Source organism: Callorhinus ursinus, unplaced genomic scaffold (genome assembly GCF_003265705.2).
Source record: "Callorhinus ursinus isolate GAN/ISIS: 27379988/994484 unplaced genomic scaffold, GSC_fseal_2.0 scaffold73, whole genome shotgun sequence".
In the NCBI taxonomy this organism is placed as follows: Eukaryota; Metazoa; Chordata; class Mammalia; order Carnivora; family Otariidae; genus Callorhinus; species Callorhinus ursinus.
In genome coordinates this window covers 1,379,443-1,391,461 of record NW_027397135.1, presented here as the reverse complement: position 1 = coordinate 1,391,461, position 12,019 = coordinate 1,379,443, and the positions used below count along the sequence as shown (strand labels likewise).

The 12,019-nt window shown below is 39.5% G+C and overlaps 1 protein-coding gene and 1 long non-coding RNA gene across 3 annotated transcripts in view; one reads left to right on the top strand and one right to left on the bottom strand.

Moving 5' to 3' along the window:
- The window catches only part of LOC141371485 (uncharacterized), an 8,038-nt gene extending 1,821 nt beyond the window's left edge, over positions 1-6,217 (top strand). Inside the window, exons 3-4 of one of the 2 annotated variants that reach the window (XR_012376465.1) lie at positions 5,102-5,133; positions 6,083-6,217. This is a non-coding gene — a long non-coding RNA (uncharacterized lncRNA). The remainder of the gene's footprint in view (positions 1-5,101; positions 5,134-6,082) is intronic. The other variant, XR_012376466.1, reaches the window with a different exon arrangement.
- Positions 2,938-8,633, bottom strand: YAE1 (YAE1 maturation factor of ABCE1). Its single transcript, XM_025853172.2, has 3 exons — positions 8,450-8,633; positions 7,031-7,152; positions 2,938-5,007 (listed from the first exon to the last, which is right to left on the bottom strand). Exons 1-3 carry the CDS (start codon positions 8,576-8,578, stop codon positions 4,578-4,580), a joined length of 681 nt encoding a protein of 226 aa, XP_025708957.1. The 5' UTR covers positions 8,579-8,633; the 3' UTR covers positions 2,938-4,577.
- Positions 8,634-12,019: the final 3,386 nt, after the last annotated feature.

The window sequence follows — 12,019 nt, the reverse complement described above, 5'->3', positions numbered from 1 at the left end:
CCCGGGACTCCAGGATCATGACCTGGGCCGAAAGCAGTTGCTTAACCAACTGAGCCACCCAGGCTCCCAGAAAATTTTTTTCTTAAAGTTAAATACAAAGGTTCCTTTTCCCTTTTAAAAACAAAAGAACGTGATGTATTTTGAATCCTAAAATTTCTGGTTTTCTTTTCATTTTGTCTAGTAGATTCACTTATTCTCTAGTCAAGCACCACCTAAGTATAGGTTATGATGCTAAGTGCGGGGGATGTAACAAAGAATAAGGCGATTTCCTGAATAAATTTGAAGTCTGAGATACTCAAAATGATGCAGAGGGAATACTGGAAAGAGCTAGCTGGGCCTGGGGAAGTTGAAATTTGAGCTGGTACTGAAGGTTAAGTAGGAATTTGCTGGGAAGGATGGATGTGGAATAAAATATTCTGGGGAGAAGGGTCAGCAATGAATAAAATTAGAAGTTGGGAACTGTCCAGAAAGCATAGAGTATTGTTCATCAAGAGGTGCAGAGTGCACAGTGAAGCAGAAGGCAGGATGGGAAATCACATGGACAATTCCGCAGAGGTCCAGAAATGAAATTCAAGTTTATAATTTAGCCAGTAGAAAAAAGGGAATAAATACAGACTTTAAACTCTAGAAGGAACCTGTTTCAGTAGATAAGGGTGGCAGGGGAGCATGGACAGGAAGACCGCTAGATTGGAGGTACTGACATTAGTCATGAGGCTGGTGCAAAGGTTAATTAAAATTTGGCGATTAGAATGAAAGGGGGGCCAGATTCAAGGCATTTTTTTTAAAGATTTTATTTAATTATTTGAGAGAGAAAGAGCACGAGCGGGATAAGGTGGGCAGAGGAAGATGGAGAAGCAGACTCCCCGTTGAGCAGGGAGCCCGATGGGGGGCTCGATCCCAGGACCCTGGGATTGTGACGTGAGCCGAAGGCAACCCTTTCACCAACTGAGCCACCCAGGTGCCCCTCAAGGCATGTTTTAAAGTAAGACAGATAAACTCCCCATTGGAAGTAGGGTCCGATAGCAAAGGAAAAGCAGAGAAAAACTTAAAACGTTTCTAGCTTTTACAAATCATTTATAAAATAAACGTCATGGGGATGTAATGTGCAGCATGGTGACTATAGTTAATAATACTGCATTATATATTTGAAAGTTGCTAAGAGAGTAGATCTCCAAAGTTCTCATTACAAGAAAAAAAAAAAATCGTAACTGTGAGTGGTGATGGATGTTAATTAAGCTCCTTGTGGTGACCGCTTTGCATTATATACAAATATTGAATCATACTGTCTGCCCGAAGCTAATATAGTGTTATGTATCAATTATATCTCGATTAAAAAAAAAACTTTCCGGCTTTGAGTGAACAGAGATTACAGGAGATCGCAAGTACAAAAGGTACAGCAGTTCGGGTGGCGGGGGAGGGGAGAAGATGGAACCGAGGTCAGTTTTAGGCGTGCTCTGCAGCTAAGCCCCGACCCAGGTAGGCAGAAATTGCAGTCGGAAGTATAGGTCTAGAGCTTGGGAGAATAAGAGGTGTGGGAACATCAGCTTTGGGATAGTATGTTTGAAACTGTGGGAGCAAGTGAGACAATCTGGTTAGGGTATAAAAACAAAAAGAGGTCCACGGATGAAAGTGTGGCATCCTCAGGCAGGCAGAGAAGGCGAGACTTAGCAGAATGGTAGGAAACAGCGAGAGACCAGGGTAAGCAGGGTGAGAAAACGTGCTGCTGAAGGCAAGTGGAGGGACTGTAAAAAGCCGGGGATGGTCACCGTGTCCAGTGACAGGGGAAACAAGTCAGGGAGGGGCCGCTGTGGGAGCTCAGCCACAGGTGACCTTAAGAAGCAGGTGGACGCTGAGGAGTGAATGAGCAGAAAACAGTCTGAGAGCGACAGCAGACTCCTCTTCTGGTAGTTTGTTGGGAAGAGGCGGTGACAGCAGAAGCAAGAAAGGCCGACTATGGGTCAAGTACCATCAGGATAGAGATTTGAGAATTTCTGTCGAGTCAGAAGTCTGATTGGTAGTTTATTAACATAGCATATGACATTTACTTCATCCATTGGTCTGAAATTAGTAAGATTTTTATTTTTATTTTGGTGGCCTCAGCAGCTCCAGCAACTGAAAATGTCCAAAAAGCAGAGAATTGTGGACTCTTCCTTCCATTAAAGCAAACTAAAGAGCTCCAGGGTTTTCAGCATCTAGAAATTATTTAGGGTGAAAATTCTGTTTGTAAGGAGGCCACACCCCTCAGGCTTCATGTATGGGTTCTGGGCCTTACAACTCTGGCTGCACCTGCGGTCTTGCTTTACCTTTATGGTCATCCAGGGTCTGACCATGGCAACAGCCGGCAGGCCTACAGCATGAGTCAGGACAAAAGACACATGGCAAGCAGGCTTTCTTTCCCTCACTCCTGCTGGTTCTAGTACAGAGGCTTGTGTTCATTAGACATAGGTATGATTGGCATACCATTAACGTCCATTTCTGCAGGCCAGAAACTTCTTTCAAAGGCAAAGCAAGTTTAAGAGTTATTTTCGACCAAACAGCCTCATCAACTCAGCTAGTTCTCTTGATTTCTCTATGAAATCTGCACAAAAACACCGTATTATCAGTAGTGGCAAGGGGTATTATCTGCAGAGAATCCTAGCAGGGTGAGCCCACATAAAATCTCAAGATTTACTGCACTGGTGTAATTTTTACGCAGGGTGTGACTTTCTTGAGATGTATCATTAGAGATGGAGATTTCATATCTAATACGCAGGGCAGAACAACACTTTAAGACTTTAGAGACTGCTTATAACATCCCATGTGGATTTGAGATTTTGACCGGTCCATAAACATGGAAAAAAAAATATACAGAACAAGACAATTAGTAAGTATCTGAAATAGTGTTTTCACCTAGAGAGATATAAGCACTTTAAAAAAAAAAGATTTTATTTTTTAAAATTTTTATTTATTTGAGAGAGAGGGAGAGCACAGAGGGAGAATGAGAGGGAGAAGCAGACTCCCCACTGAGCAGAGCCCAATGCGGGGCTCGATCCCAGGACCCTGAGATCATGTCCTGAGCTGAAACCAAGAGTTGGGATGCTTAACTGACTGAACCATCCAGGTGCCCTTAAACACTTTTTTTAAGTCAAATGTCACTTTATTTCTTCAACATGTTTTAGAAATCTTCAAACAGTATATGGTCTTCTTTTTAGTTTCTTTAAAAAGATTTTAAGTAATCTCTACATCCAACATGGAGTCCAAACCCACAACCCCAAGATCCAGAGTCACATGCTCCACCAATGGAACCAGCCAGTCGCCCCAGTATATGATCTTCTCACTTCAAATTTGTTGCTTAATTTCTTAATGTTCTGTGAACTTTTTTTTTAAAAGATTTTATTTTTAAGCAATCTACACCCAACATGGGGCCCGGACTCACAACCCCAAGTTGTGAGCCACCAGGCACGGCTTTTAATGTTCTATGAACTTGAAGGAGGTTGTGAGATCACAGAATATTTTATGAATTTTTTGGAAGACTTCTTTTATCAGATTCTCTCACTATCTTAGTATGTCTATCTTTTAGAGAAAAGAAGGTCTGGTCTGAAGGCAGGCACCTCATACAACTCTGTATTTTAGGCAAGAAAGCACTGAAAAATCCTTTCCTGTTCTTGTATGCTTAGGTCCTGGAGCAAAAGCTTGAATCTTAATTTTGTCTATGCTAGACTAAGAATACTGCTACAGGGTAATATATAAGTCAGTGGTTTCAGTGTTTATTCCTATATGGATATGTGAAACAAAACTGCAGTTTAGAAATAATCTGGCACATTGTTAGGCACCACTACTAACTCCTTAATACGTGGAAAAACCAGGTACTTGAGCATGAAATGTATTTTGTATTTTCCATGGAATTGTATATCCTTGCCTTTAACATAAAACTAAAATGAATTTTATGGGGCACCTGGCTGGCTCAGTTGGAGAAGCATGCAACTCTTGATCTGGGGGTTGTGAGCTCCAGCCCCATGCTAGGTGTAGGGATTACTTGTGAATTAAAAAAAACGAAACCAAAAACAAATTTTGTTTTTAATCATCAGTATAAACATTTCTTCAATTTCTTACACTTACAGCCTCTTAATTTCAATATATATATATTTCTATATATCTATGTGTGTCTATTTACAATGTTATCCACGGTTATTTATAGTAACTTTGGTCTAATTAGTGGGTGTTAAGGTCCTAACCACCTGATGGTGACAAGAGCAGAAAGCAGGGTTAGGTCCTTACAAAATGTGTTTGATTCTTGTTCACTCTTGCTAATGAGTCTGAAAATGCTTGATTTTGATCAGAAACTTGAAAATGACAATGGCAACTCGAGTTTCTGAGCGTATCTTAAATGACATAAAAATTACCAGTGACAAAGAAAAAAAGCTCTTATTACACTGAATAGTGTTAATTTGAAGATATTGCAAATTTCCATGAAGGATAACCTACAAGTGATATGTTCGACGTAGAAACTGGTACAAATTTTGGTTAGTTTGTTAAGAAACAAAATGTTCTAAAAAATGTTACGAACATTACTTTCATTAGAAAAGTGAAGAGAATTTTTAAAGTTGTTTGAGGTGCTGTAATATGTCAAGTGATATTCCCAACTGTTTTACTAAACCGGCTGTCTGTTCTAAAATCCAAGTGAGGCTTGGGTTTGCAGAATGTGCATGCTCCTGTATTCTACAACATTCTAAAGATGAACAATCTGCCTCACTAAGACTCTTGCTACAGTTTTCGTGAAGCTCAGCATTGTTTTCACAGAGTCTTTCATCTTTAGTTTCATCCATCTTTTTCTCAGCTGGAGCTACATGACAAAGGTCCATATCCTGAATAGAGTCCAACAAATCTACAACATGGGGCTGAGAAGTGATTGATTTGAGATGTTTGAGCACATACTCTTCACACTGGCCAACTGCATCCAGAAGATTATTTATTTTACTGATCAGAGCCGAACCATTATCATGAAGGTGACACCACGACAGCAAAGCACTGAATGAAAATATAAACAAGCGTTAAATAGGAAAAAAAATTAAACAAAGGCTTTTCAAATTTTTGATGCTAATCCTACATGTTTCTTTTCCAGATAACACCATGCAAAAATGAATCAATAATAATGTAAGTCAAAATCAGGGAAAGTAATGATGCTAAAATGGATTTTAAAATATACAAAGATATTATCTTTTGATAAAAATTAGACTGGAAGTAATCTTATAAACTGCTTATAATTCCTAACACCTCCTTCACAACTCCACATCCACTTTTTTTTTTTTTAAAGATTTTATTTATTTATTTGACGGAGACAAAGTGAGAGAGGGAATACAAGCAAGGGGACTGGTAGAGGGAGAAGCAGGCTTCCTGTGGAGCAGGGAGCCCGACGTGGGGCTCGATCCCAGGACCCTGGGATCATGACCTGAGCTGAATGCAGACGCTTAACAACTGAGCCACCCAGGCACCCCTCACATCCACTTTTCTTGACTTTAGATTTTTTCTTTATGACTGTGTAGCTTCCGCTGAAGAGGGATGCAAGTCAGGGAAAGAGATCACAAAAATTAGTTTCTCCTTTAAGGACAGCACACAGCTTCTGGACTAGTGATTCTCAGACCTGAATGTACATTAGAATCACCTGGGAGGCTCTTAAAACTGTCAAGGCCTAGGTCACATCCCAGACCAACGAAATCAGAATCTCTGGCCTTATTTTTTAAGGCTTATCTTTTAAGCCTTATTTTTTAAGGCTTCCCAGCTGATATCAAGGTGCAGCCAAGGTTGAAAACAATTGTTCTAACCATATAGTCACTTGCCATCAAAACTAAAGGGTAGAAAAAAAAGTTTTGAGGCAACTTCTCTTTCCCAACGTTGTTATAATCATTGTTGAGATAACTCATAATTTTCTTGAAGAAGGTAAGAATTCTTCTAGTCCTAATAGATATCTTTATTTTTCTAGTACAGATGATACTTTTATTTTCTAACATTTCAGATTGTTCAGGTAATCATGATATAAAATAATGGTTGTTGTGAAAAGTAATCTTGTGTTTTTTTTTGTTTTGTTTTGTTTTGTTTTTTTAAGAAAGGGAGAGAGAGAATCTTAAGCAGGCTGCATGCCCAACGCCACCCTGAGGGGCTCAGTCTCACAACCCTGAGATCATGACCTGATCAGAAATCAAGAGTTGGATGCTTAACTGACCCAGCCACTCAGGTGCCCCGAAGAGTAATCATGTTTTAAAAATGGAATCAACTGATATAAAAGATTTAGCAATAAACTTTCTGAGCTTGTAAAAGATTTAACTTGGTGTAAAATGAATACTTGATCATTTTCCTACTGTATAAATTCTGATTTCTTACAGTTGAATTTCCTAAGACCTCAATTTTTTTTGATTTGATAACTTTTATTTCCTACTTTTTAAAATTAGTGATTCTTTGAACCGTTTTATAGTTTTTTGTTTGTTTTTCTATAGAGGACAATTTAAAAGGTATAAAGTGTCAAAGATGACAAGCCTGTCATGCTCCTAGCTCTTTCTGCCATTTGACCACTTGAGTCTGATATACGCTGTTATTACTATGGAATCTTGACAGGTGTTCAACGTTCAGCACTAAAGTAAATGGAATCATTTCTCTATTACCAGTTATAATTTTCATCATGCACTTCTAGTCTAGAAGTCTGTTATACTGTGTTCTGCCACACGTGCAAGATTAAAAGCTTTATTCAAAACCTGAAGATCTCTTAAATTACTTTGAGATACAAATTAGTGGTAGTTCAGGTAGCAAAAAATATACACCTTCCTATCATTTTCTTTGCAGTAAAGGACAACACCCGACTCACATATCAAAAGTGGATGAACTGATGATTTTGACTTTTTGAAGGCCATATTATTCTATGCTCCGCAGTACTCTTTTTGGATTTAACACTAGAAAAAGCACTTCAGTTTAAGTGCTTTATTTTTACATACTACTTTTATACAAGTCCTCCAGTATTACTGAGGTTAAAATGACTCATCATTTAAGTTTAAAAAGTTACCTCAATGTTCCTCTGAGTTGTCCATAGTTTATAATGATTTCTGCACCTTCCTTATAACCTTGATTGAAGCCTTGTTGAAGAGTAACTGCTTTGCCGGCATCTATTCCATCTCTATAACCTTCCTAAAAATAAGTAATGAAGAACTGCAGCTGTAATTAACACCAAGTAAACCACTGTAGGTTTTAAGTTATAGAACCAGTTTGGAAAATTGATGAGATGGGCCTTTAACTAAATTACTATTTACTATTTAACATAATGGTTCTACAACAAATGGCATAGCCACACAACGGAAGCAGACTACGCTTCTCATAAAGGTTTATTATTGGCACAATCCCACTTTTGAAGTCGACTTATTTGGCACATTTAAAAATACTGATTCTTATACAGTTTTTAAAAATCCTGTGTTAACACCACCTTCACAGAAAGGAAACACAGAGAGTTACATGTCTGGCCCCTTGGCAACACTGGTGTGAGTGGGTGAGAAGGCAGGGTAATAAATAGGTTATTGGAGGTCTTCAATAATCAACTCAAGTCGGGAAGGAGGAAACTGTGTTAGGAAAAAGATGAAAAGTGTGATTTTAGACATTTTGCTTGATAACTAAATTCAAATGAACTGTAAATTCTCTGCGGGCAGGGATTTTGTCCTGCATCTGCGATGGTGCCACAGAAGCCGAAGATGATTACTAACCTGTCTAGGCCCCGCCTCACATGAAGCGTTTCTGAAACTGATAACACGGTCTTTGGGCTAAGCAAACATTTTACTGAAACAAACAAGGGCAGATCAAGCGCAACATAATGAACGGCAAGGATATTAGGTGGAAGTGGACCTCACCAGGTGAACTCAGCTCTGAGTGTTCCAACTGGAAACTGAGTGTGTGGTATTAAGCTTAGTTTCGGTGAATAGTGAGACAAAGTAGATATGGGTACTTCACACCGAACAAAGACACCAACTTTGGTATTCCTTCACTTAGCCACGGTATTCCACAGTAGCTTTCCTTTATTGCTCTTCGACATTCCTAAATTCACTTTTTCCGTATGTCTCGATTAGTACCACTCCTAACTTTAGGCTCTTCACCCACTCAAGCAACCACATGTCCTTTGACACCCCTAATTGGTATAGTCAGTGTCTATGTTTCTCCCCCACCTTCTCTGTGGTCCTCATCAAACTGCAATCTCTTCAAAGTCAGACCCACCTTATTCTGGTCTGTGCCCTGCGTCTAACGCGCCGCCCCGTGGTTCCTTCACACGCTTCCAAGTGGAAAATCCTAGCAGGATCTAGGTGGCAGGGGTAGGGAGGGCGGCGCCGGGCCAGGCTGGGACCACGCGGGCCTCTACTCTCGCGACCCTGACTCCTGACAGCTCCTTGCCCCTGTGCCCGCAACCCGGCATATCTACCCCGCACCCGCCGCGCAGCTTTACTTTGACTCGTCTCTGCATGTGGCTCCGCCATTCCCGCTGCACCAGGAGCGACTCGTCCGCTTCCTCGTCAAACACGTCCCCCTCCTCTCCGGGACCCCGGACCAAGGGAGCCCTTTGAACCCACGACATCACAGAGGCAACCCCAGGCCTGCTAGGCGCCGGAAGCGTCGGCAATTTCTTCCGGTCCGAGGGGCGGGGCGAAGGCTGCGAGGCGGACGCGCCCGGAGGCTGCCGCTGCCCCTTCGTGTGTGGTGTCGGGTGTTGGTGGGTGAGTCTCCGCTGAGGACTGCGCTTCTTCCTCCCTGGTGGTTGGGGCTCCTTCCGTGGACCCAAAGTGTCGGCGAGCGCCTGTTGTGGGCGAGACGGCTTCCTTCCTCGCGGGGCCCGTCCGACCTTGACCTATTCGGAGGGCAGCCGGGACGCTCAGTGAAACCCTTGGCATTCCGGCCGCGGTCTCTAGAGTGTTGTGGGTTTTGGAGCCCCGCGCCCTGGGAAAACCGTTCGAGGTCGTTCGGTGGATGGGCGATTACTGGCCAAGGTCGCTGTCTCTTTTAGAAGCCCCCTCAGTACGTCTTAGGGATTTGATAGCCGGTGGTGTTTAGTTGTTAGAAGCAAAGGACGACAATAGAGTCGAAAAGGTAGCCACTGCGGCCATTTTGAGATCAATACATACAAAAAGTACGTTTATGAAAGGAATACATTTCTTGTTGATTCACGGTATCCTTCACTGGCTCCCGTTCCTTCTCAGATGCCCTATTGGCTGCGTGAGGACGGGGACTTGTTTATCTACATGTACTTAGCACCAGCATGATTCTGACACGTGGCAGATGTTGAAACGGATGTTAGTGAATTGAATGGACACCGGTAGTATTGCTGTTTTGCTTTTTGTGTGGTCATGTGGTAATGATGATTTATTTATTTAATGTATTTTCTGGTGCCAGGCACCGTTGTAGCTTTTCGGATACATCAATGAACCGCAGACAAAACTTAGCAGTTCTCCTGCGCTTTACATTCATGTGGAATTGACGGGATGAACAATAAGCACTGTATAAGTAAATTACATTGTTACAAGATCATAAAGGATACATGCTATGAAAAAAAAGATAAGCGAAGTAAGGGCTACCATGAGCATGCGTGTGAGGGTGGATGGGTGGTTTACGTGATAATTTTAAATGCTCAGAATTTTGCATCATATATATAGTAATTACAACATATATACTACAAACCTAGTATGTGTATATATATAGTATATACATAAATACATATATATTACATATATATTATATACGTATATATAATTTACTTGGTAGGTCCATGGAATATGTATAAAAACACTCTATACTTGGCCACATAAAATACCTTAAAAACCCAGACATTTTATAAGTCATATTCTCTGATCATAATCCAACAAAATTAGTAATAAATAATAATAAAAGACTCCAGTAATTTAAACTATTACACTGGGCTTTAGAATTACCTTATTTCCTTTGGATCAAAAAGGAAATAAAAATTAAAATGACACACAATAAGCAATTAAAATCTGAACACTTCCTACCAGAAAACATGGGACCAAATGAAAGTTGTACTGAGGCAATTCTATAGGCTTAAATGTCTTTATAATTAAAGAAAAAGACACATACTTACTGTATATCTTAATTAGCAACAAAATGATAGTAAGAGAGGCAATGAAAATATCAATTGAAATTAATAAAATAGAAAATTCCCAAACGTACATAAATAAATCCTAAAGCTGGTTCTTTGAAGAGACCGATAAGATAGATGATTTTTTTTTTTTTTTTTTAAGTAAGCTCTACACTCAGTGTGGGGCTTGAACTCTCTACCCTGAGATCAGGAGTAGCCAGCCAGGTATTTGTGTATGTGTGTGTGTGTGTGTGTGTGTGTGTGTGTGTGTTTATTTTTTAAATAGTTGGGCCTCAAATTCCTGACTTTGAGATTAGGAGTCACATGTTCTACCAACTGAGGCAGCCAGGTGCCCTAGATAATCCTCTTTTGACCTCGACTTAAAAAAAACAACAACAAAATTATACGAGGTAGAAATGAGAAAGGAGGAAATGATACAGAAATTCAAGTACTATACTAACTAAAACTCAAGAACGACACATTTGAAAACCTAGGAGATGTGAATTACTTTCTAATAAAACTGACCCAATAAGTAGAAAACACGAAGAGACTAATTACCCTAGAAAAACTGGAAATTAAATATCCATTATAAAAAATAGCACGAAGACTTGACACATAGGTAAATCCTTTAAATCCTTTTTAATCTTTAAAGAACAATGGATGGGACTCCTGGATGGCTCAGTTGGTTAAGCATCTGACTTTGGCTCAGGTTATGACCTCAGGGTTGTGAGATGGAGCCCCAAGATGGGCTCCACACTCATTGGGGAGTCCGCTTGAGATTCGCTCTCCCTCTGCCCCTCCCTCCCTCGCTCTCTCTCATTCTCTCTCTTTCACATAAATAAATCTTCAAAGAAAATGCATAATTAAATATTTTTTACTCTTTTAGGGCAAAGAAAAAGAAACTCCCTAAATCATTTTATGAAGCCAGCCTTATAGTAACCTGATAAAGATAGTATAAAAAAATTCCCAAGTTCAAGTTAGCTTATGAATATGTATTTAAAAGAGAATCCAGTACCATATCAAAAGTAATTCAAGATGTTTTATTCAAGGGAAGCAAACTGTTGCAATATTAGGAAATCTATAAGCATATTTCATTGGAATCAGTTTAAAGGAGAAAAGCCGTATGTTATCTAAGCTGCAAAGTCATTTGAAAAAATTTAACAAAATAAAATGAAATGGAAAGAAACTACAAATTGATAAACCCTTTATGAAAAATCCAACTGCAGGTAGTAGTCTGAACACTCAGTTACTTCCTTGAAGGTAGAGAAAAGGCCATCTGGTGATGCCCTTTATTATTCAACATTCTTTTGAAGACTAGAAAATGTAATAAGAGAGGTAAACAAAGTAATCTATAAAATGTTGGATAATAAGAGATGAAGTTATTTCTTTTTGCTGTTTATATGATTATATGCCTACAAAACCCAAAGGAATTCTGTTAAAAACAACAGAATAAGGGAATTTGATAAGGCTGCTGGCTGTAAGAAAAATAAACAGACCAACAGCCTCTTTACTTTCTAGCAATAACCATATAAATGTAAATGAGATAAATATTCTACTTGCAATACCAACAGATTCTATTAGATATAGTATTTATATATTTGTTTAGTATTTATTTAGTATAGTATTTATACATGCCGGGAATACATTTAAAAAAATCAATTTTATTGAGGTATAATTTACTTGTAATATGCATACATTCTGCCTGTAGAGTTTGATGAGTTTTGACAAATATATACCCCTGTGTAACCCCCACTGAATCAAGGTGTCGAAATTTCCATCACCCTGGGAAATTTCCTTGTACTTCTTTGCAGTCAGTCCCTCACTCCTTGAGGCAACCTCTGATTCAATTTCTATCACCCAAGATTAGTTTTGCCAGTGTTAGAACCTCATAGAAATGAAATCATATATGTCCTTTTAAGTATTTGGCTT